Here is a 26,866-nt window from a genome sequence, read left to right on the forward strand (position 1 = left end):
GATAGTATCGCGCGGCGAAATTAAATCCGCTGTGAATGAGTCGTGGGAGGGGAGGGAGGGCCGGATGATGGATGACGCCAATAACGAGGCGTCAGCCGCGGGTCGCGCGGCGACGCTTGCCGCGGCAGCGAACAGCCACCGCCGCGGAACTTGCGGATTCCATTTCATTACCTCCCGTCCACTTGTCTACGTATGCCTAATTGCCTATTAGTCTGTTCGTGATCCTGAAAACGGTGAAAAATAGAGATAATACTCCTAAAAATACGTGTGATACGACATTAGATTCGTCATGATGCCTAGAAAAATGTATTTTAAGCGTGTATTAGCACACAAAAAATATCAAAAGTTATAAGCAAAAAAGGGGAAAAAAGTAGATATTTTTTATTTTCCCCAATATCTCAAAAAGTATACATATTTAAGAAACGAAAATTAATATTGTTAAAGAAGAGGATATTTCCAATAAAACATTCCATACTTGCAGAACTCTATCTCCATTATTTATATTTTTTATTCATAGATGAACAGAGCCCTCCATTTTCGGGAAACGCGCGCGGCGTGAAAAAGCGGTTACGTAACATTAAATATACTTTTAAAGGTATTAAATATTCATTGAAACATAAAAAAAAATATGATGTATTTAAAACATGTCAACAAATGTACATCTTGTAGAAATTTTTCTTAAAATTATTTTTTCAAAAGTTAGGCAATTGTTAATTAGCAAAATTTTCTCAAACTTCCTTCTTTATTGAAAAAGAAAAAAAAATTTTAAATAACTATCGTAAACTTTTGTCGCTTTCTAGAGCTCTTTTCATATAAATGCTTAATAAGATCACGTTATAAAAGTTTTAATAAAGTTAATACTTTGCTTAAAATAAGTTTTAGATTAACATAGAAAATTGTCAAAAATCGAAAAATCAAGGTAAAATTAAAACAACATTATAACCAAACTATTATTTTTTTTAGAAATTTTTTAACGTAATCTTATTAAGCATTTATATGGGAAAGGTTATAGAAAGCGACAAAATTTTAGTATACATTTTTTTTTTTCGTTTTCAATAATAAGATTACGTTAAAAAATTTCTAAAAAAAATAATAGTTTGGTTATAATGTTGTTTTAATTTTACAATTTTACCTAGATTTTTCGATTTTTGACAATTTTCTATGTTAATCTAAAACTTATTTTAAGCAAAGTATTAACTTTATTAAAACTTTTATAACGTGATCTTATTAAGCATTTATATGAAAAGAGCTCTAGAAAGCGACAAAAGTTTACGATAGTTATTTAAAAATTTTTTTTCGTTTTCAATAAAGAAGGAAGTTTGAGAAAATTTTGCTAATTAACAATTGCCTAACTTGTTGAAAAAGTAATTTTAAGATAAATTTCTACAAGAAGTACATTTGTTGACATGTTTTAAATACACCATATTTTTTTTTAATTTTTAATGAATATTTAATACCTTTAAAAGTATATTTAATGTTACCAATGTTACGTAACCGCATTTTCACGCCGCGCGCGTTTCCCGAAAATGGAGCACGGAGGGCTGTGTTCAGCTATGAATAAAAAACCGGGCAAGTGCGAGTCGGATTCGCGCATGAAGGGTTCCGTACCATAATACAAAAAAAAAAACGAAAAAAAAAAAAGCAAAAAAAAAAACGGTGGATGGGTGACCATACTGACCACTCCCGACGTTGCTTAACTTTGGTCAAAAATCACGTTTGTTGTATGGGAGCCCCATTTAAATCTTTATTTTATTCTGTTTTTAGTATTTGTTGTTATAGCGGCAACAGAAATACATCATCTGTGAAAATTTCAACTGTCTAGCTATCACGGTTCGTGAGATACAGCCTGGTGACAGACAGACGGACGGACGGACGGAAGGACGGACGGACGGAAGGACGGACGGACGGACGGACGGACGGACGGAAGGACGGAAGGACGGAAGGACGGAAGGACGGAAGGACGGACGGACGGACGGACGGACGGACGGACGGACGGACAGCGAAGTCTTAGTAATAGGGTCCCGTTTTACCCTTTGGGTACGGAACCCTAAAAAGTATAAATAATGGAGATAGAGTTCTGCAAGTTTGGAATGTTTTATTGAAAATATCCTCCTCTTTAATAATATTAATTTTTGTTTCTTAAATATGAATACTTATTGACATATTGGGGAAATAAAAAATATCTACATTTTTCCCCATTTTTTTGATTTTTTTTGTGTTAATACACGCTTCGAATACATTTTTCTAGGCATCATGACGAATCTAATGAGGTATCACCCGTATTTTTAGGAGTATTATCTTTATTTTTCACCGTTTTCAGGATCTCGAACAGACTATATCTCATTCACAAACAATAACCGTTGAATTTGTGCATTTTGTGCAGCAATAATTTGTTTAAGATCGTCTCTAATTCTTAACAAACTGGAAAACTCGGCACTCTATTTATAATCTAATCACTTAAATTGTAGTTCATTTAAGCGTAACATATATTTAATTTTAAGGGTAGGTGGCCCTTAAAATTAAATATATCCGTTTCAATTACTGAGATATATACTTTTAAGCTCACAACAAGTTCATTGCTGACAAAGAAAGGCCAAAAAGCTCGTTCTTGTTTCACAAAATCCGCCAGTTTAATTGCAGTGTTTTGTCCTTTTTAGGGTTCCGTACCCAAAGGGTAAACGGGACCCTATTACTAAGACTCCGCTGTCCGTCCGTCCGTCCGTCGGTCCGTCTGTCACCAGGCTGTATCTCACGAACCGTGATAGCTAGACAGTTGAAATTTTCACAGATGATGTATTTCTGTTGCCGCTATAACAACAAATACTAAAAACAGAATAAAATAAAGATTTAAGACGAAACAGGAGCTGAGTTTTAAATATTTTAGGTAAATATACCCGTCTCGCTAACGGAAGCGGCACCTAAAAGTAGTGCGATAAGGACAAGGCGAAAAATCCTGCGTAAAAATCGAGGTTTCGTACTCCTCTGTTTCCTCCTCCAAAACTTAACCAATCGTAACCAAATTTGGAAATCTAAATGATTATGAAATTATCTGTGTCGGACCGTTTTGCTTTTTTGGCTAATTGATATCAGTTTTGAATGCCACGCCTCCGCATAGTCAATTAGGCCATTTTGGCCATTTTTGAAGGGCTCTAGCGCCTTAAAAAACAAAAATATCAAAAAAAGCAAAACGGTCCGACACAGATATTGACAATATTAATCTGTGTTGAAAAAATCATTGTTCTAGCTTCAAAAACCACGGAGGAAAACGAGGAGTACGTTTTTATGGAGAAATGACCACTCCCGTTGGCTCTTAAGTGGGGCTCCCATACAACAAACGTGATTTTTGACCGAAGTTAAGCAACGTCGGGCGGGGCAGTACTGGGATGGGTGACCTTTTTTTTTTTGCCGTTTTTTGCATTATGGTACGGAACCCTTCGTGCGCGAGTTCGACTCGCACTTGCCCGGTTTTTCAGTTGTAACTCTGTAGTTGTAACAATTGTAACGTTGTAAGTAGTATCGACTGTTTGTTCTTGGGAATGGTTCTTACTACTAGCCAGCCGGTCCACGAGTGTTGTTAAGTGTTCGCGTGTAAAAGTTGTAAATAACAGGAACATTACGTACGGACGGGACGGGGCACGGACATTGGCTGCAGTCGCGTGGAACTTGAACAAAACTAAACAAAAAAAAACAACGGGTTGCACTCCGGGAGTGCCGGCAGAAGTGAAAACTCAACGACATTGTAACTCAAAATATTAATAACTCAAAATGTCTGCAGCTCTATTTATAATTGAGGTTAACGCCATCTAGCGTTATTTCGTCGCATTACTTGAAACCCCTAAGCACATCACTGTGAGTACTACAGTTATATTAATACCAGTTTGAGGGAAACTCACTAGATGGCATTTAAATCAAAAAAGAAAAACACAACGACATTGTCCGTCACACGTGACGTCATGCAAGCGCCCTGCGCCGCCTAAACGAAACAGCAGGCATACATTTTCGCCGCGCGGTAGAAAGAGAGGGTTACGTCTTACCTTACGTCTTACGCTGTCTCGAGTTTAACATTTTTTCCCCACCTCTAAAAGTGCACAGCGCCGCTAAAGAAGTTTTCACTTCAAAAATATATAAATAGTTTGAATATTATATACTCTTAGTTCGAATGCCGCCCTAGGGGTGGGGGGTCGCGCGCGACAGCAATCATCGGCCGTTTAACGCGCGCTTTACGAGCGGCTACAACTTACATTCGTCCGCACTTACAACTGACGATGCGTATGCCTTGTTGCCAATACACAAGGTCCACCAATAGTAATAGTGTTACTGCCAGTTCACGTTTACGAGCGACCGACTGCTGCACTCCGTTCTCGTAAATCGTCAGCAACCCGCCCCCGCCACGCCCCGCACCCCCGCACCCCGCGCCGCGGGGCCCGTCGCCGTCGCCGAACTTCTGATTGCCTCTCGACCTTGGTTAATGACACTTCTTGGACAAGTTTTTCGCCTTTGTCCTTAACGGGTACTAATTACCTTCAACGTTTCCCAGAAAAAGTTTATATCTTGGAGAAGTGAAACGACAATAAATTTAAGAGTTATCTTATGGAACAACTTCAAAAAATATGATTAAGTACTTAAGTAGATAGGTACCTAAGTTTAAAAAAATCAAGTTATGGCAAAAAAAGTCTTAGAGCGTTTTCACATTGTCCGATCCGATATCGGATGTAGGATCCTACATCCCCATAATTAGTGAGGCCACAGGGGCGCGCCTGGGCGCCGTCGCCAGCGGTCACGCACACTACAAAAAGCATCATGCCTATACATACGCACACAAACGGTCTTACAGTCCCACAGTGTAATTTAAGGATTTAACATGAACCAGGATAATCAAAAAATTATAAGTATCAATTACTAAAGAAAATATTATACGCAGGACTAGTCTTCAGATGAATTATCAAAGCTGGATTAATAGGGAATATTACGCAAAACTCTGCGTAGAGGGCGTCACTAGGCCAATCACATGGCCTACCGTGAAACACGACAATCAAAAGTTCAGTTTCTGCCTCTCTATCACTCATAAACTCATAAACATAAACTCTTGCCTATTCGATCGATAGAGAGGCAGATAAAGAAATTTCGAAATTCGCGTTTCTCGGTAGGCTTCCTGTAAACAAACCGCCTTGATGCATCAATGTCATAGTAAAAACTTGTCAAAAAACTGTTTAAGGCCTAGTATGTTTAAGTTACTCTATGGTTTACTAAACAAATTAGTGCTGCACTCTGGCGGCAGAACATTGCAGTAATACTCCCTATTTGAATATGTTTGAATTATTTGGGCAAACCTTGTAGATCGGTCCGGCCCGGAATATATGGGGTTAATAAACGTGCAATAATATGTTACACAACGAAGGCCGCAAAAATATTTTAAATTTGTAGAGCCATTAGAGCGTGTCACATATTTTTGCGACCTTCAAAGAGTAACATATTATTGCACGTGAGTGTACAATGTGCGTATTTGTTGCAGGGACCTGTCGCACAACAACATCACGACGTTGCCGCGCGGCGCGCTGCAGCCGGCCGCCTCGCTGCGCGACCTGTGAGTACCTACCTGTCGCACAACATCACGACGTTGCCGCGCGGCGCGCTGCAGCCGGCCGCCTCGCTGCGCGACCTGTGAGTACCTACCTGTCGCACAACAACATCACGACGTTGCCGCGCGGCGCGCTGCAGCCGGCCGCCTCGCTGCGCGACCTGTGAGTACCTACCTGTCGCACAACAACATCACGACGTTGCCGCGTGGCGCGCTGCAGCCGGCCGCCTCGCTGCGCGACCTGTGAGTACCTACCTGTCGCACAACATCACGACGTTGCCGCGCGGCGCGCTGCAGCCGGCCGCCTCGCTGCGCGACCTGTGAGTACCTACCTGTCGCACAACAACATCACGACGTTGCCGCGCGGCGCGCTGCAGCCGGCCGCCTCGCTGCGCGACCTGTGAGTACCTACCTGTCGCACAACAACATCACGACGTTGCCGCGCGGCGCGCTGCAGCCGGCCGCCTCGCTGCGCGACCTGTGAGTACCTACCTGTCGCACAACATCACGACGTTGCCGCGCGGCGCGCTGCAGCCGGCCGCCTCGCTGCGTGACCTGTGAGTACCTACCTGTCGCACAACAACATCACGACGTTGCCGCGCGGCGCGCTGCAGCCGGCCGCCTCGCTGCGCGACCGGTGAGTACCTACCTTACTTTATCTCAGGTCACCGATGAGATGACCAGGCAGAGACAATACTAGTCAAGACGTTTGAACCAAAACTGTAATCGTAATTTTATAGTTTTCTGTTAAGTTCCGTTAAGGCGTATCCAGATTAGTCAATTTTTCGCCAATCTGATTCAATTGCACGATCGAATCAGGAGAGGTGCGGACGCACATACCAATTTGGCTCGCCGAATTCAACCGTCGATAATGACCGATATTACCGATAAAATGAGGTGCGGACGCAAGAATACCAATTTTTGAGGCCAGTATTTTCGTTCTGGGGCATTTTTTCAATTTAGAGGGCTCTAATATCACCATAAATCTAAAATTGGAGATTGACACCAATTTCATTTCTGATCAAATCGACTGATTTGATCAGTCCCGTCTGGATAACACTTTAGTCAAACCGCTTGAGGTGTGCTGTATATTAAGTATAAGAGCTGGCAACTCAGCAGTCTCCCGCCATTACAGATAGTATCTGTCAATGTCACGTTCTTTTCGTGTGTTATTATTAAATAAAGCTTTTGCATGCCTCCAAGCCCTATCTGGTAACCAGCTCAAAATGAAAATGATTTCCCCATTCATCCTGAAACTTAAACAATTACTGTACAGATGTGAAGAAATAGGCTTACAGGTAACATTAGTATGGATCCCGGGTCACTGTGGGATTAACGGCAATGAGGATGCTGACATGTGGGACAAGCAGGCTCCAATTTCACCACGGTGACAGGTGCGACAATTGTAAAACATCACTGTTGCTGACGTCACAGGCATCCATGGGCTACGGTTACCGCTTACCATCGGGCGGGCCGTATTCCTGTTTGCCACCATCATTGTTTTATTAAAAAAAACTTTATTATATCGGAAAAAAACAGATATTTCTCTTGCTAAGTTTATGACAATTGTCACAAGAAACACTACAATTGTCACGAAATTCCGACATATAACTCATTACCTGTCAAGAATTACCTACAATTCTTCTAAATCTTGACAATTGTCAGAAACTTCGCAAAAGAAATATCTGTTTTTTTCCGATATAATAAAGTTTTTTTTAATAATACAATGATGGTGGCAAACAGAAATACGGCCCGCCCGATGGTAAGTGGTAACCGTAGCCCATGGATGCCTGTGACTTCAGCAACAGTGATTTTACAATTGTCGCACCTGTCACCGTGGTGAAATTGGGGCCAGGCCACTCTCAATGGATCGGAGACTCACAACATGGTTCTCGCATCTGACTTAATGATTAAAGCTCGCCGTGACTTAAGGGACGATTGGCAACAATTATGGGATTCCTCTAGACGACATGTAGGAAAACACTACGGAAATATACAGCCAATTATACCTCATAAACCATGGTTCTTCCGTTTTCGCTCTGCATGTAAATGGGCCACGTCTACACTTTGCCGGCTTCGTTTGGGTCACGTATGCACTCCTGTATTCCTCGCAAAAATTAGGGTGCGGGATAGCTCTTTATGCGAGTGCGGTCTTGACGAAGGAACGACGGAACACATTTTCTTTTCTTGCAACAGACTTAACCACTCTTTATATGATGTTTTACCGAAAAATATTCCGCGGCCTATCAATTTTCAAACGCTTCTGGTTCTCATGGATCCTCCCATCACTGGAATTATTCTTAAACACATACAAGAAAATAATATAAAACTTTAACTGCTTTACTTGCTCTACTCTTTCTATAATACTTGTCATCTTATATCTATTGTCCATCTCTTATTTTTCTCCTTATGCTGCCTAACTGTCAAAACTATCGCCTTTCCCGCTCTTTTTCTAATAAACTGTACATATGTCATGTGTTGTCTGTGATGTCCATAACAATAAATGTTTTTGTTTTAGGTTCTGTAAGAGTAAAAACACCAGGCACCACTTTAAACAATATTTTATTAGGGAATCACAAATATGAGAGTACAGGTCTGAAAATAATATGCGACAACGCTCTCGCGCAGAACCAATCTAAAATGGACGACCACCTCTAGTGATGTGACATTGTCGGTTATCGTAGTGATGTCAAACACCGATGGATGACGATCTCGCCGTTTAGCTCGGCCATCTTCTGACCCGACCTACGTCCCGTCAGGTCACCGTTATCAAGGCCGCCACTGAAGACTGCCGCAGCCAACGCAGTCGCAGCAAGCTGGGCCTTCACCAGGTGGCGGTAACCTCCACCAGTTGTTACTAGTTGACTCTTCCGTTGAGTTGGGTCCTCAACTGGTGGGAGGCTAACGTGGGACACGTCTCATGCATGTGCATAGGTGCCCTCCGATACAGCACATGTAAACAGTACAAACTCTTATTCACGAAACTCTGTAACATACATGTGAAAAGCCTCAGTTCCTTAACACATTCAATACCACTAAGTGCTACGGGTTACGCTCGTAGCGCGTAGCCACGGTTTCGTCGTATGTAGCGCGTAGTCGCTACGAACAGTGTACCCGACAGTCGGGTTCTTGGTGTTGAATGTGTTAATATAACAAGGCATTGTAATTCACCCTTAGAACTAGAGCCATCGACAGACTTTGGCATTAGTATACCTACCACCAATGTTGTACAAAATGACCATGATAAGGTTTCGACGATATATTGGCACAGTTAGACCCCTTGATCACAGGTCCGGCTTAATAGCCATAAAATTATACCGTAATAACCATGACAGTCAAAAGGTCTACTTCTGTAAATACATGAGAAAGATGCAGTTATGACCGGGCAGAACTCATGAGCGCTCTTTAGCAACTTGTTAATAAATTACATATTCACCCTTAATGGCGACGTAATCAAGCAGGTACTTCATGTCACCGCTTTCTAGCATCGTGACTAATGGCAGATAACCACAGATTTGATTATTGGACAAAAAGAAAACATTACCGTGTTAAAATACCACATGCAGGCTAGAATACCACTGCCCTTGTAGGGGCAACGACCGTAGAAGTCAGCCCTTCACGGTAAGGCTGTCACGGAGCCCATTGCACGCACTCGTTCTACTGGGCATTTTGAACAGGCACTACCTCCAACTCTACTGGATCCGGAACTGCGCCAGCGATCTCTAGAAGGTATTAGTGCAAGCAACCCTTTCAAGGTAACCTTGAGATCATCAGTCTTAAGGTCATTAAAATATCCTTTTGTAAACAAAGTCTCAAGCCAACCTCTCAAGGTCAACAACAAATAGTACGATATAGATAAAACAGTTATCGGTAGTAGAAATAATGGTCCTCTTAAGGATAATCTCATATCACATACAATGGACCGCCTCTTAAGGCCTACACTGCAGATACCAGGAACAAACTAGCCTCTTAAGGATAGTACTATGTTATAAACAATGGACCGCCTCTTAAGGCCTACACTGCAGAAACCAAAAACAACTAGCCTCTTAAGGATAGTATTGTCATCAGCAATGGACCGCCTCTTAAGGCCTACACTGCAGAAACCAAAAACAACTAGCCACTTAAGGATAGTATTATGTCATCAGCAATGGACCGCCTCTTAAGGCCTACACTGCAGAAACCAAAAACAACTAGCCTCTTAAGGATAGTATTATGTTATAAGCAATGGACCGCCTCTTAAGGCCTACACTGCATAAACCAAAAACAACTAGCCTCTTAAGGATAGTATTATGTCATCAGCAATGGGCCGCCTCTTAAGGCCTACACTGCAGAAACCAAAAACAACTAGCCTCTTAAGGATAGTATTATGTCATCAGCAATGGACCGCCTCTTAAGGCCTACACTGCAGAAACCAAAAACAACTAGCCTCTTATAGTATTATGTTATAAGCAATGGACCGCCTCTTAAGGCCTACACTGCAGAAACCAAAAACAACTAGCCACTTAAGGATAATATTATGTCATCAGCAATGGACCGCCTCTTAAGGCCTACACTGCAGAAACCAAAAACAACTAGCCTCTTAAGGATAGTATTACGTCATCAGCAATGGACCGCCTCTTAAGGCCTACACTGCAGAAACCAAAAACAACTAGCCTCTTAAGGATAGTATTATGTTATAAACAATGGACCGCCTCTTAAGGATAGCATCCCTTGCCAAGACAAAAGTAATAGCACTTCTTAGAGAGCACACAATAATTAAAGCTCTATAGCAGACATTGAAGCAACCGGTAGAATTATAAACCAGCCTTTAGAGTAAAATGGCTAACAGTGAGGTGACATAAAATAACATATCGCAAGCATTACCATGGTTACTACAATATTTAATCAAGCACAATGTGTTTATTTTCTAGGTTTAGTCGGCAAACCCGTTAACAAAACACATTAGTATGACAACAGTAACCCAGTTCTAAATCTGGAATGAAATAAAATCACAACTCGGTTCCTAATCCGAGAGTAAGTAATATAATTAAAATCAAAACTCAGTTCTCAATCCGAGTTTTTAATAAAAGTATAACTCAGTCTTAGTCTGAAAATATAGTCAGTTCTTAATCTGTAAACGGTACCTGAAATAACAGAATTTGCCTTCATTAGTCGGCAAACCCGTTAACAAAACACACTAGTATGACAACAGTAACCCAGTTCTAAATCTGGAATAAAACAAAGTCACAACTCGGTTCCTAATCCGAGAGTAAATAATATAAATATAATAATAACTCAGTTCTCAATCCGAGTGTCTAATAAAATTATATCTCAGTTCTTAATCTGAGAATATACTCGTAGTCAGTTCTTAATCTGAAAACGGTACCTGAAATAACAGCATTTGCCGTTAACATGGAAAATATAAAATAATAAGCTGCCCTAGTAGCACGGTCGCATTTCTATCATCCGTCACCATGCTGAGCCCGCAGTTGCTACTATGCAACCAATGTAAATGGTCATGTGCAACTTGGCGTGCCTCTTCCGTGCCCCCAAATAAAGGCCACACTCTTACCAAACCACGGTTGAACTACAGTAGACCCTGAACAGAAGTTCATGTTATCGAGGTTCCTCTGTTACCCAGGTTCGCCTTACCGAGGTTTCACAAATTGTATTTTTCAACCATCATGAAAGTGTATATTGATAATGATCAACAGCCGAATCAATGGCACATATGCTTAAACCATAAAGCTTCCAATCCCAAGACACACATGGTTGATTTTTCTTCAGCTGTACATGTGCATTTTATGTGTAGGTAACTCATCACATCATTCTCCAGGTTAACTTGTACCTGCACAAAACTAAATAATTTTGTTAAATGCCATGCAAGCACACATTTTAAGGTAAATGAGTTCATAACATAATAAACCACAATTTATGCAGTTTGCAAAACAATGAAATTAATACTTAGGGAACCCACAACATTTGTGAAACATTATTATTATTATTTATTTATTTTTAACTTCTGATTTATAATAAAAGTGTACTGTTTTATAATGCAAACAGTACCATAACACACTACAAGTTCAGACGAAAACCATTAATAACTTCAAACAGTAGCTCATGATGACATGATATCCTTCGGTCAATGTTCAGTAGCAGTGAATGGGTTAAAATAGTTACTTAGAAAGCTTTAACCAAGCTATTTACCTTCGTTTAATATTCATCCATTTAACATTTAACTGACCGGTACGTTTAGAGTCCAGCAGCAATTGTATGTAAAAGACATGTATATCATGTAGACCGTCAAAGTCTATATTGACTCCTGAAAGAATTCACCTTGCTTACCATTAGCAGCAACCTGCTTTATCAATCAGCGCAATTAATATCTAATACAATATGTCCATCTTTTTTGACAAGATTTAAACATTGGAATCTCCCGTAATCATAATTCATCAGCGCAAGTATATGATTACAACTTATGGTCATAACTTCACCAGCAATCAAGTTTTGTTATAAGGAAATGCATCTGAAAAATACTGCTAGAACACAAATGATAATCATTGTCAATAACTCAAACACTTGACAATGTCATAGCAATCACATTTTCTTTATTTGGTAAGTCTGTTTAAATATATGTCTTTGGTTCATTTTATAACATGACATTTTCTGAAAAATATTTGCAATGCAAACTTAAACCAACATCCCTATGAACAAAACAACAATCACAACATGTCAACATACTAATAGTTGTATGCAATGGTTGGATCAACATTTTATTCATAAATTCATAATCTATAATATGTACAGACAGAAATTATCCTTGTTAATTTTTTTGACACTTCTACTGAGATACTACCTTATACTATATATCAGTATGTCTCCAACTTAATATGAATTGCAAGGATGTATGAGGTTATATGTGATATGGACTGTCTTTTAAAATATTCAGCCCTAGGAGGCTCCGGAAACTTGGAGCGACTACATTTCTCACAGACAATACTAACCAGCTACAAATAGAAGCCAATAATTCCTTTTGCTTATTTACAAAGCGCATTTTACCAACCCAAAGTCAATGTAACACATACTAATAACTATTAGTATACATGTACAACATAAACAATAATTTTATTTCTAAATAAATACCTTGTTTTCCATAACATCAGAGATTAGTCACTTATAAACATATTTTCTCCATATAATAAATTAGTTGAACATAATATACCTGGCATCCATAACCAACTAACTTTGAAATATTATCCATGTCCATTCGGGTTCATTATAGAGGCCTGAGCTGATAGCCAGTCTAGTGCCTTCAACGGTATGGTAATTCAATTCAAGAATCATTGCTGTCAAATTTCTGGAAATTACACAACCCAAAAACATACTAACAAAGCATTATTTCAGTTGCAATAAGGATGTTTATACATGCTTAACACACACACACATATATGAAACAACAATTCATTTCTCCTTATTGATTTGTGTTTTTGAAAACTTGGAATCTATTTTAATTTGACTGTAAAGGGAAAGTATTAAGTAGCACTCATTGTTAATTGTGAAAGCATAATACCACCATACACATAGTATCAATCAAGGCTAAATTTATATTACCAAACTTGTTTTATATGCCTTTTACTTGAATGTAATTCTTACCGGAACACAAACATTAGAAAATGATTATTGATTAAGTATAGCATTGTGTTAATGTGTCAGGTGTATATAATCACATTATGTTATGTATCTGAAAGCACATGAATCACAAAAATAACACAACATACAAGAGAGGCAGTGAATATTTACCACTATGGCCCCGGAGCATTCTTAGGTGTTGGGTCAACGACTTCTTACCTGAGTTAACTTCAATTCTTACTCTGTAATCCCAAGGATTTATTTTATTCATACCAACATCACACCATACTGTCATCCTATGTCTTGTGATCTTCTGCTGTGAATATTGTAATATTCATCATCATCATTCATTATCATCATGGAATCAGCTTTATTACATGGTCAATATGTATTTTTTTTAGACAGTCATGATCATTGACTGCAACATAAACACATACACTGCAACATAAACTGCAATAGATATCTGAAAGCAAACACAAGACAAGGCAAAGGTAGCCGGTAGCAGGCCGGTAGTAGTTTAGTTTAGTTAGGTTAGTTTGTAAGTTATCCTTGACTTTGCATACTTATTTAAGTCCCTAACTGATGAGAGTGATGAGTGGTGTTGATGCGTTTACTCATTACAATCAGATTAATTATTTTATATAACGATAACGTTCACAACAATGAAACAAGGAATGACTACGCGCGGTTAATTTCGTAATGCCAATTTCCGACAAATTATATCGTAGTAGGCGAGGAATCACTATCGCACTTCTGAAGCTGTAAGAGTAAAAACACCAGGCACCACTTTAAACAATATTTTATTAGGGAATCACAAATATGAGAGTACAGGTCTGAAAATAATATGCGACAACGCTCTCGCGCAGAACCAATCTAAAATGGACGACCACCTCTAGTGATGTGACATTGTCGGTTATCGTAGTGATGTCAAACACCGATGGATGACGATCTCGCCGTTTAGTTCCCAGCACAATTCCTATCACCAAATCAAAATTATTCACCGAACATTCTTATCGTGCGTAGTACGTCTTAAAACGTCGTCATTGGCAAAATCCCTCCTGCCAATACACACAAGAGGGGAAAGCCATAAAAAAAAAAAAAGCTTTTGCATATCGAATATTATCTGGTCGTATTAATTAATTACACCAAGCAAATTAGAGATACAACAACCAGATATGCTGCCAGCTTATAGCGATGCAACCAGACCTATGAACAGGCAGCATGTTTACTTTCTGATTGTCCTGTCTAAATAACAAATAAGTTTTATAATAAATAAGTTTTGAATGGTTACTCGTGAGTAAAATGCATGTAAGAGCGTCTTCACATTGTCCGATCCGATATCCGACATCCGATAAAATGCTTCCGATAGTATCGGTCTGACATAACCCAAGCAAGTAAAAGTGCATTAGAAATATTTGGATATTTGTTAACACACCTTTGTGACCACGACCTGAAACCTGCGTCGAAACGTCAGAAATAAGGGTCTATCGCGAATTTATTTTGTTACCTTTGTGGAGTTTGTGGAGTTTGTGGAGTTTGTGGTGTGTAAACAAATATTCTAATACATATTTCAAATGTAGTTTTACTTGGGTCATGTAGGACCGACACTATCGGAAGCATTTTATCGAATGTCTGCGTCTAGTCAACTCTATGGTAGCTGTTCGACGCAACGTTGGCGCAACTGCGCAGCGACGACATTTTCCATAGCGCTGACTAAACGTCGACACTCAAAAACACTAGTGTGGGGTGACTCTTAGTGAAGAAAGAATCTCGTTCAAGGATTACGCTAAGTATGTTCATGAGAGCAACAGCAAATTGATTGATCTAAGTAATTGCTCTAGATAGTCGGGATAAGTGCGGTGGTTATACTGCTTGTGCTTCTTTTATCGCTGCGCTGCGATGAACTGCGCTTAGCTGAATTGAAAATGGTATACTATGCACTGGTTGAATCCAAGTATCGTTACAGTATTAAATTTTGGGGCAACAGTTATAAGTATAATATCCAGGCTGCATTTGTTGTGCAAAAAAGAGCAATTCGTATTATTGCCAGAATTCCGCAACTAACATCTTGTAAACCCTACTTTATTCAATTCAAAATTCTAACCATTCCTTGTTTGTATATATTTGTAGTTCTGACAGATTTGGTTAAAAATATCAAGGATATTGAAACACAAGAACAGAAGGAGAGACGTCTTGCATCTAGGAGGAAAGATTTGCCACAACCTATTATGAGCAAGCTAACAGTGGTCAAACAATCTGCAAATTATCAAGCGATTACACTGTTCAATCAGTTACTCATTAGCATGAAGGCAATCTATAATAGTTTTCTGTTTTAAAAGAAGTTAAATGCTTTCTTGTTGGAAAAATGTTACTACTCTGTGGAGGAATATTTTTGTAAAAATTTAGATTAATGCAATTATTATGTCTACAAATATTTTAAGATTTTCTATTCATATATTTGACATGAATAATAAATATTAATTTTGGCTTTACATATGAAATATTATTGCCTATATTGTTCTAATTATGTTTTTAATTTAAATTTTTTTCTTTAATAACAGTTAATTTCAATATTTATTGTTCATGACATTAGAATTTGATTTTTTTTCATTATTTATTATTATTTTTTTAAGTGTATTTAATTTGGTGTTTTGTATGTCTTGTTATAAGTATCTTATAAGATTTGCTTGTGTATATAGATGAGAAAATGTATATGTATGTAAATTAATTTCAAACACAATGAAAATTGTTTATGAATAAACTATGACTATGACTATGACTATCGATAAGACATACAATACCTACAGTAGGTACTTAAACCAAAAACGTTACCTAATCCCTTACAGATCGGAGAATGAACTCTAACCTCTCTCTCTTTAATATTTACGAAAATTGTTACGTTAATCTGTTTTGGTTTTTTAGGCAGGGCTCGGAACCGGTATTGAAATTACTGTTAATATCGTTCCAAAGCTATTATATTATTTCGTTCATTAAAAAACCGGTATATTTGGTGGAACGCTAACTAAAAAATTACGTTCTCTCTCCTAACCGGTAAGAAGAGGGAACGGAATTTTATGGTTCGCAGGGAACGGAACGATATAATACCGGTTATTCTTGGCTTTCGGAGATTCTCGGTTAAACTTGTTGTCACGTGAAAGAGATAGCAATACTTACTCGTTTTATTTCGATATTTTCAATTTAACCGGTTAATTTCGTTCCACAAAAACGGGATGTGAACGAATTTGGCATTTTAATCAATCATCAGTATCTCAATACAACAACTCTTTAACTGGTAAACCGCAAACGGAAACGAAATACCTTTCGTTCCCAGATGAATGAACGAAACCGGTTTGAAAAATAAAACGGTTTCCGAGCCCTACTGGTTTTAGGTACACAGCGTCCAAAGCCTCCAAACGTGTTTCGATAGACCCTAAGGTTTTATACCCTAAAGAGTTTAAACTTTAGTTACGTAATTACTTTAAAGTTATGACTGGACTGGATAGATTGTTTTGAATAAGGTTTAGATATTCTTTAAAAATTGTAAGTTTTATTTACCTGTAATAGTGGATTCGCAGCAGTAAATCTAGATATTTCCCGGACCTAGTCTGCGGGGCATTAAACCGCCGACGGCGCTCGCACATAATTGCGGCCCACAGTCTCGCGGTTCCTCGACGACAACAAACTTTACCGCCAAGGATTACAAGCCTTACATTTTTACAACATAATAATAAACTTGAATTAAGCTTTAAGCCGCGACTGAATCAACTTTAGCGTAATTTAATGTAGCACTTTACGGGCGAGCCTCATCTCTGGCGTGATTGATAAAAGGGTCGCTCGGGTGGTTTACGTCGTGTCGTTGTCGTGCGATAAACCGCGCCATCTAGTTTGCAAGATGCCAGTCATCAATGTTCGAGTTTAGTTCGGGCAGACAATTAAAGTTCGGCAAGTTTGTCTATGGAACGACAGTTTTCAAAATTTTCCGTTAAATGTCGGCATCTTTTACAACCCTATTAAAATTAATGTGGTTGGGGTCTATTGGGGTTGAGGGACTTCAGTGTTTGTTTGTGTATATGCCGAAAGGCTTTAAAAATACTTCGGGCAGATACCTACTCTGTGTCTGTGCCTCGTTCACGCGGCGTCACCTAGGTTATTTTCGATGAGATACCAACCGAACTGTACAGATTGGATATTGAGAATTCATATCGGCTAGTGGAAATTAAGTTGGGTTAGAAGTAGTATAATGATTGAGAATTAGTAAGGTTTGTTTCAAAGATGTTAATGTCTCCCTCTTATGCCTAACATTATTAATCTCCGCGATTGAACGAAACAGAGACATGATGTTATTTCCTATGTGTGTGTGTGTGCAGGAACTTGTCGGCGAACATGCTGGAGTCGGTGTCGGCGGGCGCGCTGTACGGCGAGGGCGGCGCGGGCGCCGCGCGGCTGGCGCGCCTCGCGCTCGACGGCTGCGGGCTGAGCGCTCTGCCCGCGCATGCGCTGCGGAAGCTGCACCACCTGCACTACCTGTCAGTACCACACTCAGCCTGCCTCACTTTATCTTCAGTTGTTACACCTCCTCATATCATACGTGCTTCCAGATTTAGGGAATGCTACCCGCGGCGCGGCGGCGGCGCGGCGCATTCGGACGTTACCAAGTTGAAGGGCGACTCTGAGTCTTCTGAGAAAGTTTGAGAGCCCGACCCGATGTCTGTTTTGAACCCATCAGTGAAGATTCTCAGCTCATGGGCATTTTGAGTCCTTCGTGATTGTCGTCCTCATATAATTGTTCGTGTACCTTTTATCGAAGATAGCTTTTTGTGAATCCGATCCGTGCCTGCCCTGAGCACTAGAAAATTTACCTTTTCCAGGCATGTTGTATATCCAGCGAGGATCAGAGCACAACTCATGGGTCAAACAGATCACTGTGTTATGTCTTTCCTGTAGACATACACAAGAGTTAAGGGCTATAAAGGTTAATTTTCTTATTTAACCCTTATCCACGTGAAAAGGTCCTCCTTTTATTTAAAGAACTATGATAAAATCGTTACTTACATGCCCACAAGCTGTTAACTATTGCCCACAGGAGAGAAAACTAGTGTGTTATCGCGAACAGCACATTTTTCTCTCCTGTGGGCAATAGTTAACAGCTTGTGGGCATGTAAGCAATGATTTTATCATAGTTCTCTAAATAAAAGGAGGACCTTTTCACGTGGATAAAGGTTAAATAAGAAAATTAACCTTTATAGCCCTTAACTCTTGTGTATGTCTACAGGAAAGACATAACACAGTGATCTGTTTGACCCTCATACGAGGCTCACATGAAGTACGTATTAAGCTACAGCGGCTACTGTCGTGTCGCCACTTGTAGTACGTTATGTACCTATAGTAGGAGATCCCACATATATGGTCGACCTTCACCAATCTGTCTGACGGATGAAACTATGAAAGAAAATATGTTCCAGAAGATAAATAAATAGGGTTGCCTAAAGAAATATGGTCAAGGCTATTTTTAATAAATTTTTGAAAAAAAAAATTTTCATCAAATTTCATCGATTTGTCTGACGAACGAAAAGTATACAACTTGTAGGTACAACATAAATCAACTAGGTTGTCTATCTTTTTCCGGTCACTATTATGTGGTTGCCGTGTTTAAAGAGGTGATTTTATATCGATAATTGCACTCATCTGTTTGACGCTTGAATTATACATCAAAATGATGGTAATTTGATTGCAAATACAATGGTATAGGGTTGCCTGCAAAATCCGGTCACAAATAAGGGTTGCCAGGCTTTTAAATAAAATAAGAAAAGAATACTTTTAGCGATAACTCATAAACGGCTTTACTGATCAAGTTTGTTTTAATTTTATTTGAATGAGTTTTTTAGACACTATTTTCATGATTTTCCTTATAAAAAAAAAGGTTTTTCCTTCTAACTTTTGAACCATTGGTCCGTAAAATATACCTCCTGTTTCGTCTTAAGATGTTACTATAATAAATAATATTTAAATATATATCATAACATAACATATGATGAAATTGCTGCCAAAACAAGTTATAGTAATGTTAAGCTTGTTTTCTTATGATACCCATATGATCCCTCATACTATACAATATAGGCATTATAATATACTCAATAAAAAGATAAAAATCTCGTAAACAATAATGAGATGCGGCGGATTACGGAGGTCATTCCCGCCTTATTTGTCCGCAACTCCTTTCATCCCAGATCGGATAGTGAGTGTAGTTTGATAAATCGATTATAAATTATTCATGGGCAGCTGACGCAGCCACCCCTCCCCCCGCCCTGCTCGCCCCGTCCGCGGCCGCGACACGTTGTCTCTAATAACATTCAAATTAGGCTCCTTCGCGAGCGAAAAGAAATATCTTTTCTTTATTTTCCCATCCAATACTGTATAAATAGGTTTACGTTCCAAATGTTCCAATAATGTTTCGACATTGTGTTCGGTGATTGATTAATTGAATAACATGCTATTATGTTTGTTAGTGATCTCGTGCGGAATGCAGTGTGGTTGCATAGGTAAGTACTCTGCATATATCCAAGAGGTGTGCACGCCAACGCGGCGGCGCTGACATAATTTTGTGGGCGAGTGTGAATGATGGGAGCCATCCCGCGCGACGCCGAGCGACATTCCACTTGTCAGATAATAGGGTCAAAGACTGGATTTCACTGTCCGCTCGTTGTTTATTTAAAAATGCAATTGTACTTATAGTAGTTTAAATAAGAACATCTAAAGTTGTGCCGAGTGCCGACACAAATAAAAGCTCGGCGGCGTGTTAAGCTAGCGCAGCCGTCGGTGTCGCGGACTATTTACCGGATGATTTAATTACTGCGCCTAATTATCACAGCGCCTGAACAAAATCCTAATTGAGTTAATGAATGGGCGCTACCTGGTCTCGCCGTGACCTTCTGGCGACATGCTGGTCGCCTGCAGCCGTGCGAACTCTTCGCCTCGCAGTTTCGCACTGCGCGTTGCGAAACGTTCGCGCCGCGGAGGGGAAGGAACGCCGACTGGTTTGCATCAAGGAGAGGAAGTCGTTTGTCACTTTTATCACGCGCCAAATACTCGCGTCGGCCGAAATATTAAATCCTGCACATTAGAGCCGCCGACAGCGGCAGGGTTCGCCGCCCGCGTGATGTGTTATCTTACGCTTATATTAACCACGTACACGCTCATATTTCTGCCGTTTGAGTTTGTCGAAGTTTGCTGATGTTACCACAAAGCTTAATGACTGGATATGTAATAAAGGCCATTTTGCGATTCAGAAATGACCTTACTTATTTTATATGCGTGTAGTATCGCAGTAAGTATAAGAAGGTCGTTAATGCCAATGTTTTATACACTCGCGATGAATCTCAAGGATCACCCTAACGGGCCTCGCTCGAAAGTCGCCGGCTTTCTAAATATTAAGTAAGTATTTAATGTTATTAATTCTGCGAGCGCCTCGCTAAAATTGCTTCCTTAATTTTAATTGCGTCAATTTTAATTAGGTAGTATTGGATGGGTCGGTGTCGGTAGCCGCAGTAAATCGTGTTAATTGTGTCGGGGCTGGTGTACACCGCATTAGGAGTTGCGTCCCGTCGGGAGCGCGCTTTCATTTACTCCTCGTTATTAATTACTTTACTTACAGCAACAATATTACAAGTTGAGCGTATCCGAGATTTGCCGAGCGCGGAGAGTCAATATAACCCGGTCGGGTGCCCGGGTGGCGTGGGTTGGGACTGAATTTCCTCTGTCATATTACGTCACGGATTCTTCCTTCCTAAAGTTATTTTCATTGTGGGAAATAGTCGCGCTAGTTCGCAGACAAAACGTAATGAACAGAAATTGGTTTCCTCGTGACGCTTTTATATAACTGTTTTTAATAATGTTTCCCTACAAAAATAGGCAATCAGCTAAAACCTATGTCATTAGTCACCTTCTCCCCAGGTGTCATCAGGTATGTTTTCACACAACGACGTTGTTTATCATAGTTTATTTAATGCAATCGTTATCCACATAACGGTGTTGCCGAATTCCCGACAGCATATTATTTAGTATTAGTTAGAGTGGTCTCGGAATGGCGTTTCCTTGTCGTGACCTCCCTTTTCAGATATTTACGAAGTTTGTTTCTACTCTTACGTGTTTTCCTTTTCTGGGCAACTTCGATTCGAGGATAAAACGATTTACGCAAAAAAACATAGAGTACTCATGGCCCAAACGTAAAAACATACTTAATATTATGCACTTAGTTATATTACCTAATGAATGTTTTTCAATATCAGAACTTTAGAAGGCTGATTGAAGAGTACCGCGGACCTACGTATACATATAACCTAGGTAGGATAGTTCGCGTAAGCAAGGTTATTGCATAACGATCAACTTGAACAATTTTGCCGGGACGTTATCTTCGTCTAAGCACATGACATGACTAGAGCATGCTGAGATGCGGTGGCAAAACCCTGACCATGTACGACCATTTAATGGGCTCGTGTGATTAAGAATGCTGTTGTGTTCGCAGGTCAGCTGATGACAACCTGCTGGAGGAGGTGGAGGCGACCGCGCTGGCGGGGCTGCGCGCGCTGCGCTCGCTCCGCCTCGCGCGTAACCGGCTGCGGGCGCCGCCGCGCGCCGCGCTGGCGCACACCAAGCGGCTGGACTTGCTGTAAGTCACGTGCTACAGTCAGCTGACGACAACCTGCTGGAGGAGGTGGAGGCGACCGCGCTGGCGGGGCTGCGCGCGCTGCGCTCGCTCCGCCTCGCGCGTAACCGGCTGCGGGCGCCGCCGCGCGCCGCGCTGGCGCACACCAAGCGGCTGGACTTGCTGTAAGTCACGTGCTACAGTCAGCTGACGACAACCTGCTGGAGGAGGTGGAGGCGACCGCGCTGGCGGGGCTGCGCGCGCTGCGCTCGCTCCGCCTCGCGCGTAACCGGCTGCGGGCGCCGCCGCGCGCCGCGCTGGCGCACACCAAGCGGCTGGACTTGCTGTAAGTCACGTGCTACAGTCAGCTGACGACAACCTGCTGAATGCAGACAAGACTCCACTTGTTCCTGTTGATCAACATGTTGTTAGCTCCACTACTTGTTCCACTTGTTATTTATCTACCATATTGGCAAAATTGAAAATGTGATGAATTTGAGTTACTAAGAATTCGCGCTGTGAAAACGATCGACTGCAATGCGGCACAGATAATTACTGTAGTAGGTACTGTAGGTGTACCTAGGCAATGTTGCCCTATAATCTATTTATTACTCGTGCCTACATAGGCTACATATGAACCGTCAGCGTAGAGTTACCTGTTTGACCTATTTTCCCACTTCAAGATAAATTTAGTTCAAATAAACACAACAGTTTTGAGTTAAAAGTTGAATTTCGAACCGACACAAACACAACCGAAATGTACTGTGGCAAGCGGATACAGAACAAACAGGTGCACTCGCGGCTGGCGGCGCGGCGTCGCGGCGCGCGTCGGTCGGTGCAGCGGTGGCGGCGTGGTGTAGGTCAGGACTCGGGAGTCGGGAGCTAATTGCGGCACACGTAGTGACTCACGTGTCATCCTCCCCGGTACTCCCTAACCCCCCGCCAGACTCCCGGTCCCGCATCCGCCGGAGGTCCCGCCGCGACACTTACTAATGAGCCGCTTGTCTGTTACTCTGTTAGTGTCCGTACCAGTGCGATTTTCCACATTTTATGTTTTCAAAATTCAAATCTCTTACTTCAAGCTCATGCCATATTGATTGCCATGCTTACACTTGCAACTTTAGGATTAGGAGATTAGGACATGCCCAGCTCTATGTGGCGTTTAAGGGAGATAAGAGCAGAAATTTAATGGATAGCTTTATGTCATATGATATGACACCATTTTTTGGATTCTGTTATCAACTAGAAACAGTAGGAATAGGGAACCTTGTAGGTTTGCCATGACCGTCTGTCTGTATGTCCCTTCGCGGCTTTGCTCTGTGATCTGTGATCGTTAGTGCTAGATAGCTGAAATTTGCCATGGGTTTATAAATAAATTACACCGACAAAGTGGTAAAATAAAAATAAAATATTTTTTACCTACAACTTCACCCTGTGGTGTGCAGACAAATTTTCAATTCAAACATTCAAATTCAAAACATATTTATTTCATAGTTTGGATGTTACATAGGTGAAGTACAGTGATTCCCACACTATTTAATACCTTTAAAATTATATTTAATGTTACGTAATCGCTTTATCACGCCGCGCGCGTTTCCCGAAAATGAGGCGCGGAGGGCTGTGTTCAGCGTTGAGTAAAAACCGGCCCAGTGCGAGTCGGACTCGCGTTGTAAGGGTTCCGTTCCGTACATTACCCAATTTTTAACAATGTATTTTTTATATGTGAAACGCGAGTCCTTTAAAAAACCCGTAGGAGTCGGATCAAAAACTAAGTAATTAGTCCGACTCACGCTTAACTGCATATTGCTAATAGGTATTCCTGTCATCTATATATAGGTAAAAAACTATTTTGTATATTTTTATCAAAATTTTAGACCCAGTAGATTCGGAGACAAAGAAGGGGAATGGTCTTTTTAGGGGTCATCCATTAATTACGTCACACGAATTTCTAGGTTTTTTGACCCCTCCCCCCCCCTTGTCACATTTGGTCACATTTGGCAAACCCCTCCCCCCTAGTGTGACGTCACATTTTTTCTACGAAATCGCCAAATCGAATTAAGTAAGTACCTAAGTATTATTAATATTTTATCAAAATATTTTTGACGATATAAATATTAGTAATTTTATAACCCAAAACTGCTTAGGAAAGAAAATTAAAAGAATAAAAACGATTATCGTTTTAAAAACTTGTTATTTAAATGTACAGCGAATAAAATAATTTAAAAAAATTTCGGTTACTGATGAAGTTAAAGTGACGTCACAAAGTTTGTGTCTCCCCCCTCCCCCATGTCACAATATGTCACATTTTCTTGACCCCCTCCCCCCCCTAAACGTGTGACGTAATTAATGGATGACCCCTTATGGCTATTTTCTTAAATAACTTCTAAACTACTTATTTTAAAATTACAATAAAATTATATTTGAGATTCTCAAAATGAGTTCTTTCATTTGATATTGTAACACGATGCTATGACGACAGCTATGAAAAACGTGTTTATGCTTGTGCACTGTGTCTGGAATTAGTATTATTCATGACTTGGCCGGGCGGGGGCGGGCTAGGGGGGGGGGGGGTGTGTGTTTCATGCTACTACGCCGCACCTGCGAGTAAAAAAAAAGACGGACAAGTGCACAAGCCAATCATCCGTTTTTTTCATGCCACTGCGCCGCTCCTGCGTGTAAAAAGACGGACAAGTGCACAAGCCAATCATCCGTTTTTTTCATGCCACTGCGCCGCTCCTGCGAGTAAAAAGACGGACAAGTGCACAAGCCAATCATCCGTTTTTTTCATGCCACTGCGCCGCTCCTGCGAGTAAAAAGACGGACAAGTGCACAAGCCAATCATCCGTTTTTTTCATGCCACTGCGCCGCTCCTGCCAGTAAAAAGACGGACAAGTGCACAAGCCAATCATCCGTTTTTTTCATGCCACTGCGCCGCTCCTGCGAGTAAAAAGACGGACAAGTGCACAAGCCAATCATCCGTTTTTTTCATGCCACTGCGCCGCTCCTGCGAGTAAAAAGACGGACAAGTGCACAAGCCAATCATCCGTTTTTTTCATGCCATATCGGACCATGAAAACTCAGACTGCCGGACAGTAAAATTCATTGTAGTGCACAATCGCCCTAAATCCTAGGTTTTGTCGGACTGCGGGCTTTTACAGTAACACATTATACACGTTAGGTTGCGCTGACTCAAGCGATATGCGTTTATGTCACAGTAAACCACATTGTTACTGTAAAACACTGAAAGTGGCTAATATTACACTAGTGGCTCTGTGAGCTGTAGACCTCGCGAGCATATCGGACTTTAATTTTTTTTTTATTAGCCTGTTGTAGTGTCCCACTGCTGGGCAAAGGCCTCTCCCCCTGATTTCCACAACTCCCGTCGTAGTGCCATCTCCGGCCAGCCACTGATGAAGGCGTCTAAGTCGTCCCGCCATCTCCGTTTTGCGGCATCCACTTGGTGGCTATACTAGCCCACCTGTAACCTGTAAACCTATGAAAATGTACCCGGCTGGTTACATAATACCTAGGGATGTAATAAAGGAAAGAAGTAGAAACTATTCCCCGATTCTGGCCCCACCTCTCAGTGGTCACCGATCCTGACCCCAGGGCCGATCCACCGCCCCCGCTGAACCTAAAAAAAAAAAAAAAAAAAAAAAAAAAAAAAAAAAAAAAAAAAACAAATAGCCCCCCATTTGAATTGATTGCGCTAGGTCTCAGCAGTGCCCGGCGCCTCCTTCAGGTACTTACGAAATACGCTAATTAAACAATACACCTTGCTCACCACGGTAACAATAGGCTTATCGACCCTTTTCTATTGTTCGATCTCGACTCGGGCGCGTTATTGTGTTACCGAGCATACTACCTGGATGGACCCTTCACCCACCGACGTCTTCATTCATGCCTTCTTTATGTGTGTATTATACTGTAGGTATTAGCGATAGGTATTTGCAATAGGTATTAGCGATAGGTATTTGCAATAGGTATTACCGATAGGTATTTGCAAAAGGTACTTATTTGCGATTCATTATCTTATTATCTTACAACCTCTTGGAGCTATTTCGATTTATAAGGAATACAGTTCTAACCTAACCTAACCTAATTAGAATTTACACAAGTAATCCGTCGGTAGCCTAAACTAACCTAAACCTTCTTTTACCAAACCTAACTTGACCAAACCTAACTAAAATCAACCTAACTTCTCATTTCAAACTAACCTGCTTTCACCTGCTTTCACCTAGTCTTCGTTCAAGTTATGTTTTAACCTAAATACCTAAACTTCTTACCTATCCAAACTAAAGCATCCTACATATCGTATACATACTTACCTATATTGTGCATATTGTATTGTGTTATTTTATTTAGTTTTACCTATTTCTAACTCATTATTTTTGTCTGCGATAAATGCAATTCAACCTAATGTAGCCTTTTTTATTCTTAAACTATTCTATCTTCTTAAACTTAGTATAGTAGTAGAAAGTAAACTCGTAGCTACTTGTTTCTTTGTATTATTAAAATAATAACTAGGCGTGTGAGGCATTTCTTGTGCACTTGTTTTCATTGTTATAACAGCTTAATTGCTTTATTGATAGACGTCTATTATATTTTATGCTGACAATGGATTATTATGTGGATATAATTTGGGTTTGAGTACAGGGAGCGTCTGTTTAGATGAACTTGTTGAGACATGTTACTTTTTATGATTTTAAAAAAATAACGAGACGTGTCAACTGGTTTCAACATGATTTAGTCTAATACGTCGGCATTTCTTGTGTGTCGGTATTCATTGTTATAACAGCATAATTGCTTTATTGGTAGACATCTATTATATTTTATACTGACAATGGATTTATTGTTTCCTATTATGCTTTTGAATTTGGGTTTTAGTAAAGAGAGCGTCTGTATTAGATGAACCTGTTGAGACATGATTTGAACGATACTGTATCCTGCTCACTATCACAGTATAAAAGCCGAAGAGAAATGGCTTTGAGTAAGTATTACTGTCGTGGCAGTCCTCTGTATCAGAGCTCCTTGTATCT

At 40.4% G+C, this 26,866-nt stretch overlaps 2 protein-coding genes across 2 annotated transcripts in view; both read left to right on the top strand.

The window, feature by feature from the left end:
* The window catches only part of LOC134795185 (chondroadherin-like), a 42,488-nt gene extending 20,616 nt beyond the window's left edge, over positions 1–21,872 (top strand). Inside the window, exons 2-5 of the mRNA XM_063767016.1 lie at positions 5,513–5,584; positions 5,876–6,058; positions 17,554–17,712; positions 21,708–21,872. Of these exons, the coding sequence (XP_063623086.1) occupies positions 5,513–5,584; positions 5,876–6,058; positions 17,554–17,712; positions 21,708–21,855 (562 nt within the window). The 3' untranslated portion in view covers positions 21,856–21,872. The remainder of the gene's footprint in view (positions 1–5,512; positions 5,585–5,875; positions 6,059–17,553; positions 17,713–21,707) is intronic.
* Positions 21,873–22,030: 158 nt separating this feature from the next.
* LOC134795186 (lutropin-choriogonadotropic hormone receptor) overlaps positions 22,031–26,866 on the top strand; it is a gene marked incomplete at its 5' end in the record, with an annotated part of 88,823 nt that continues 83,987 nt past the window's right edge. The window contains one exon of the mRNA XM_063767017.1: positions 22,031–22,173. Within this exon, the coding sequence (XP_063623087.1) occupies positions 22,031–22,173 (143 nt within the window). The remainder of the gene's footprint in view (positions 22,174–26,866) is intronic.

Source organism: Cydia splendana, chromosome 11 (assembly GCF_910591565.1).
Source record: "Cydia splendana chromosome 11, ilCydSple1.2, whole genome shotgun sequence".
Taxonomy (NCBI): domain Eukaryota; kingdom Metazoa; phylum Arthropoda; class Insecta; order Lepidoptera; family Tortricidae; genus Cydia; species Cydia splendana.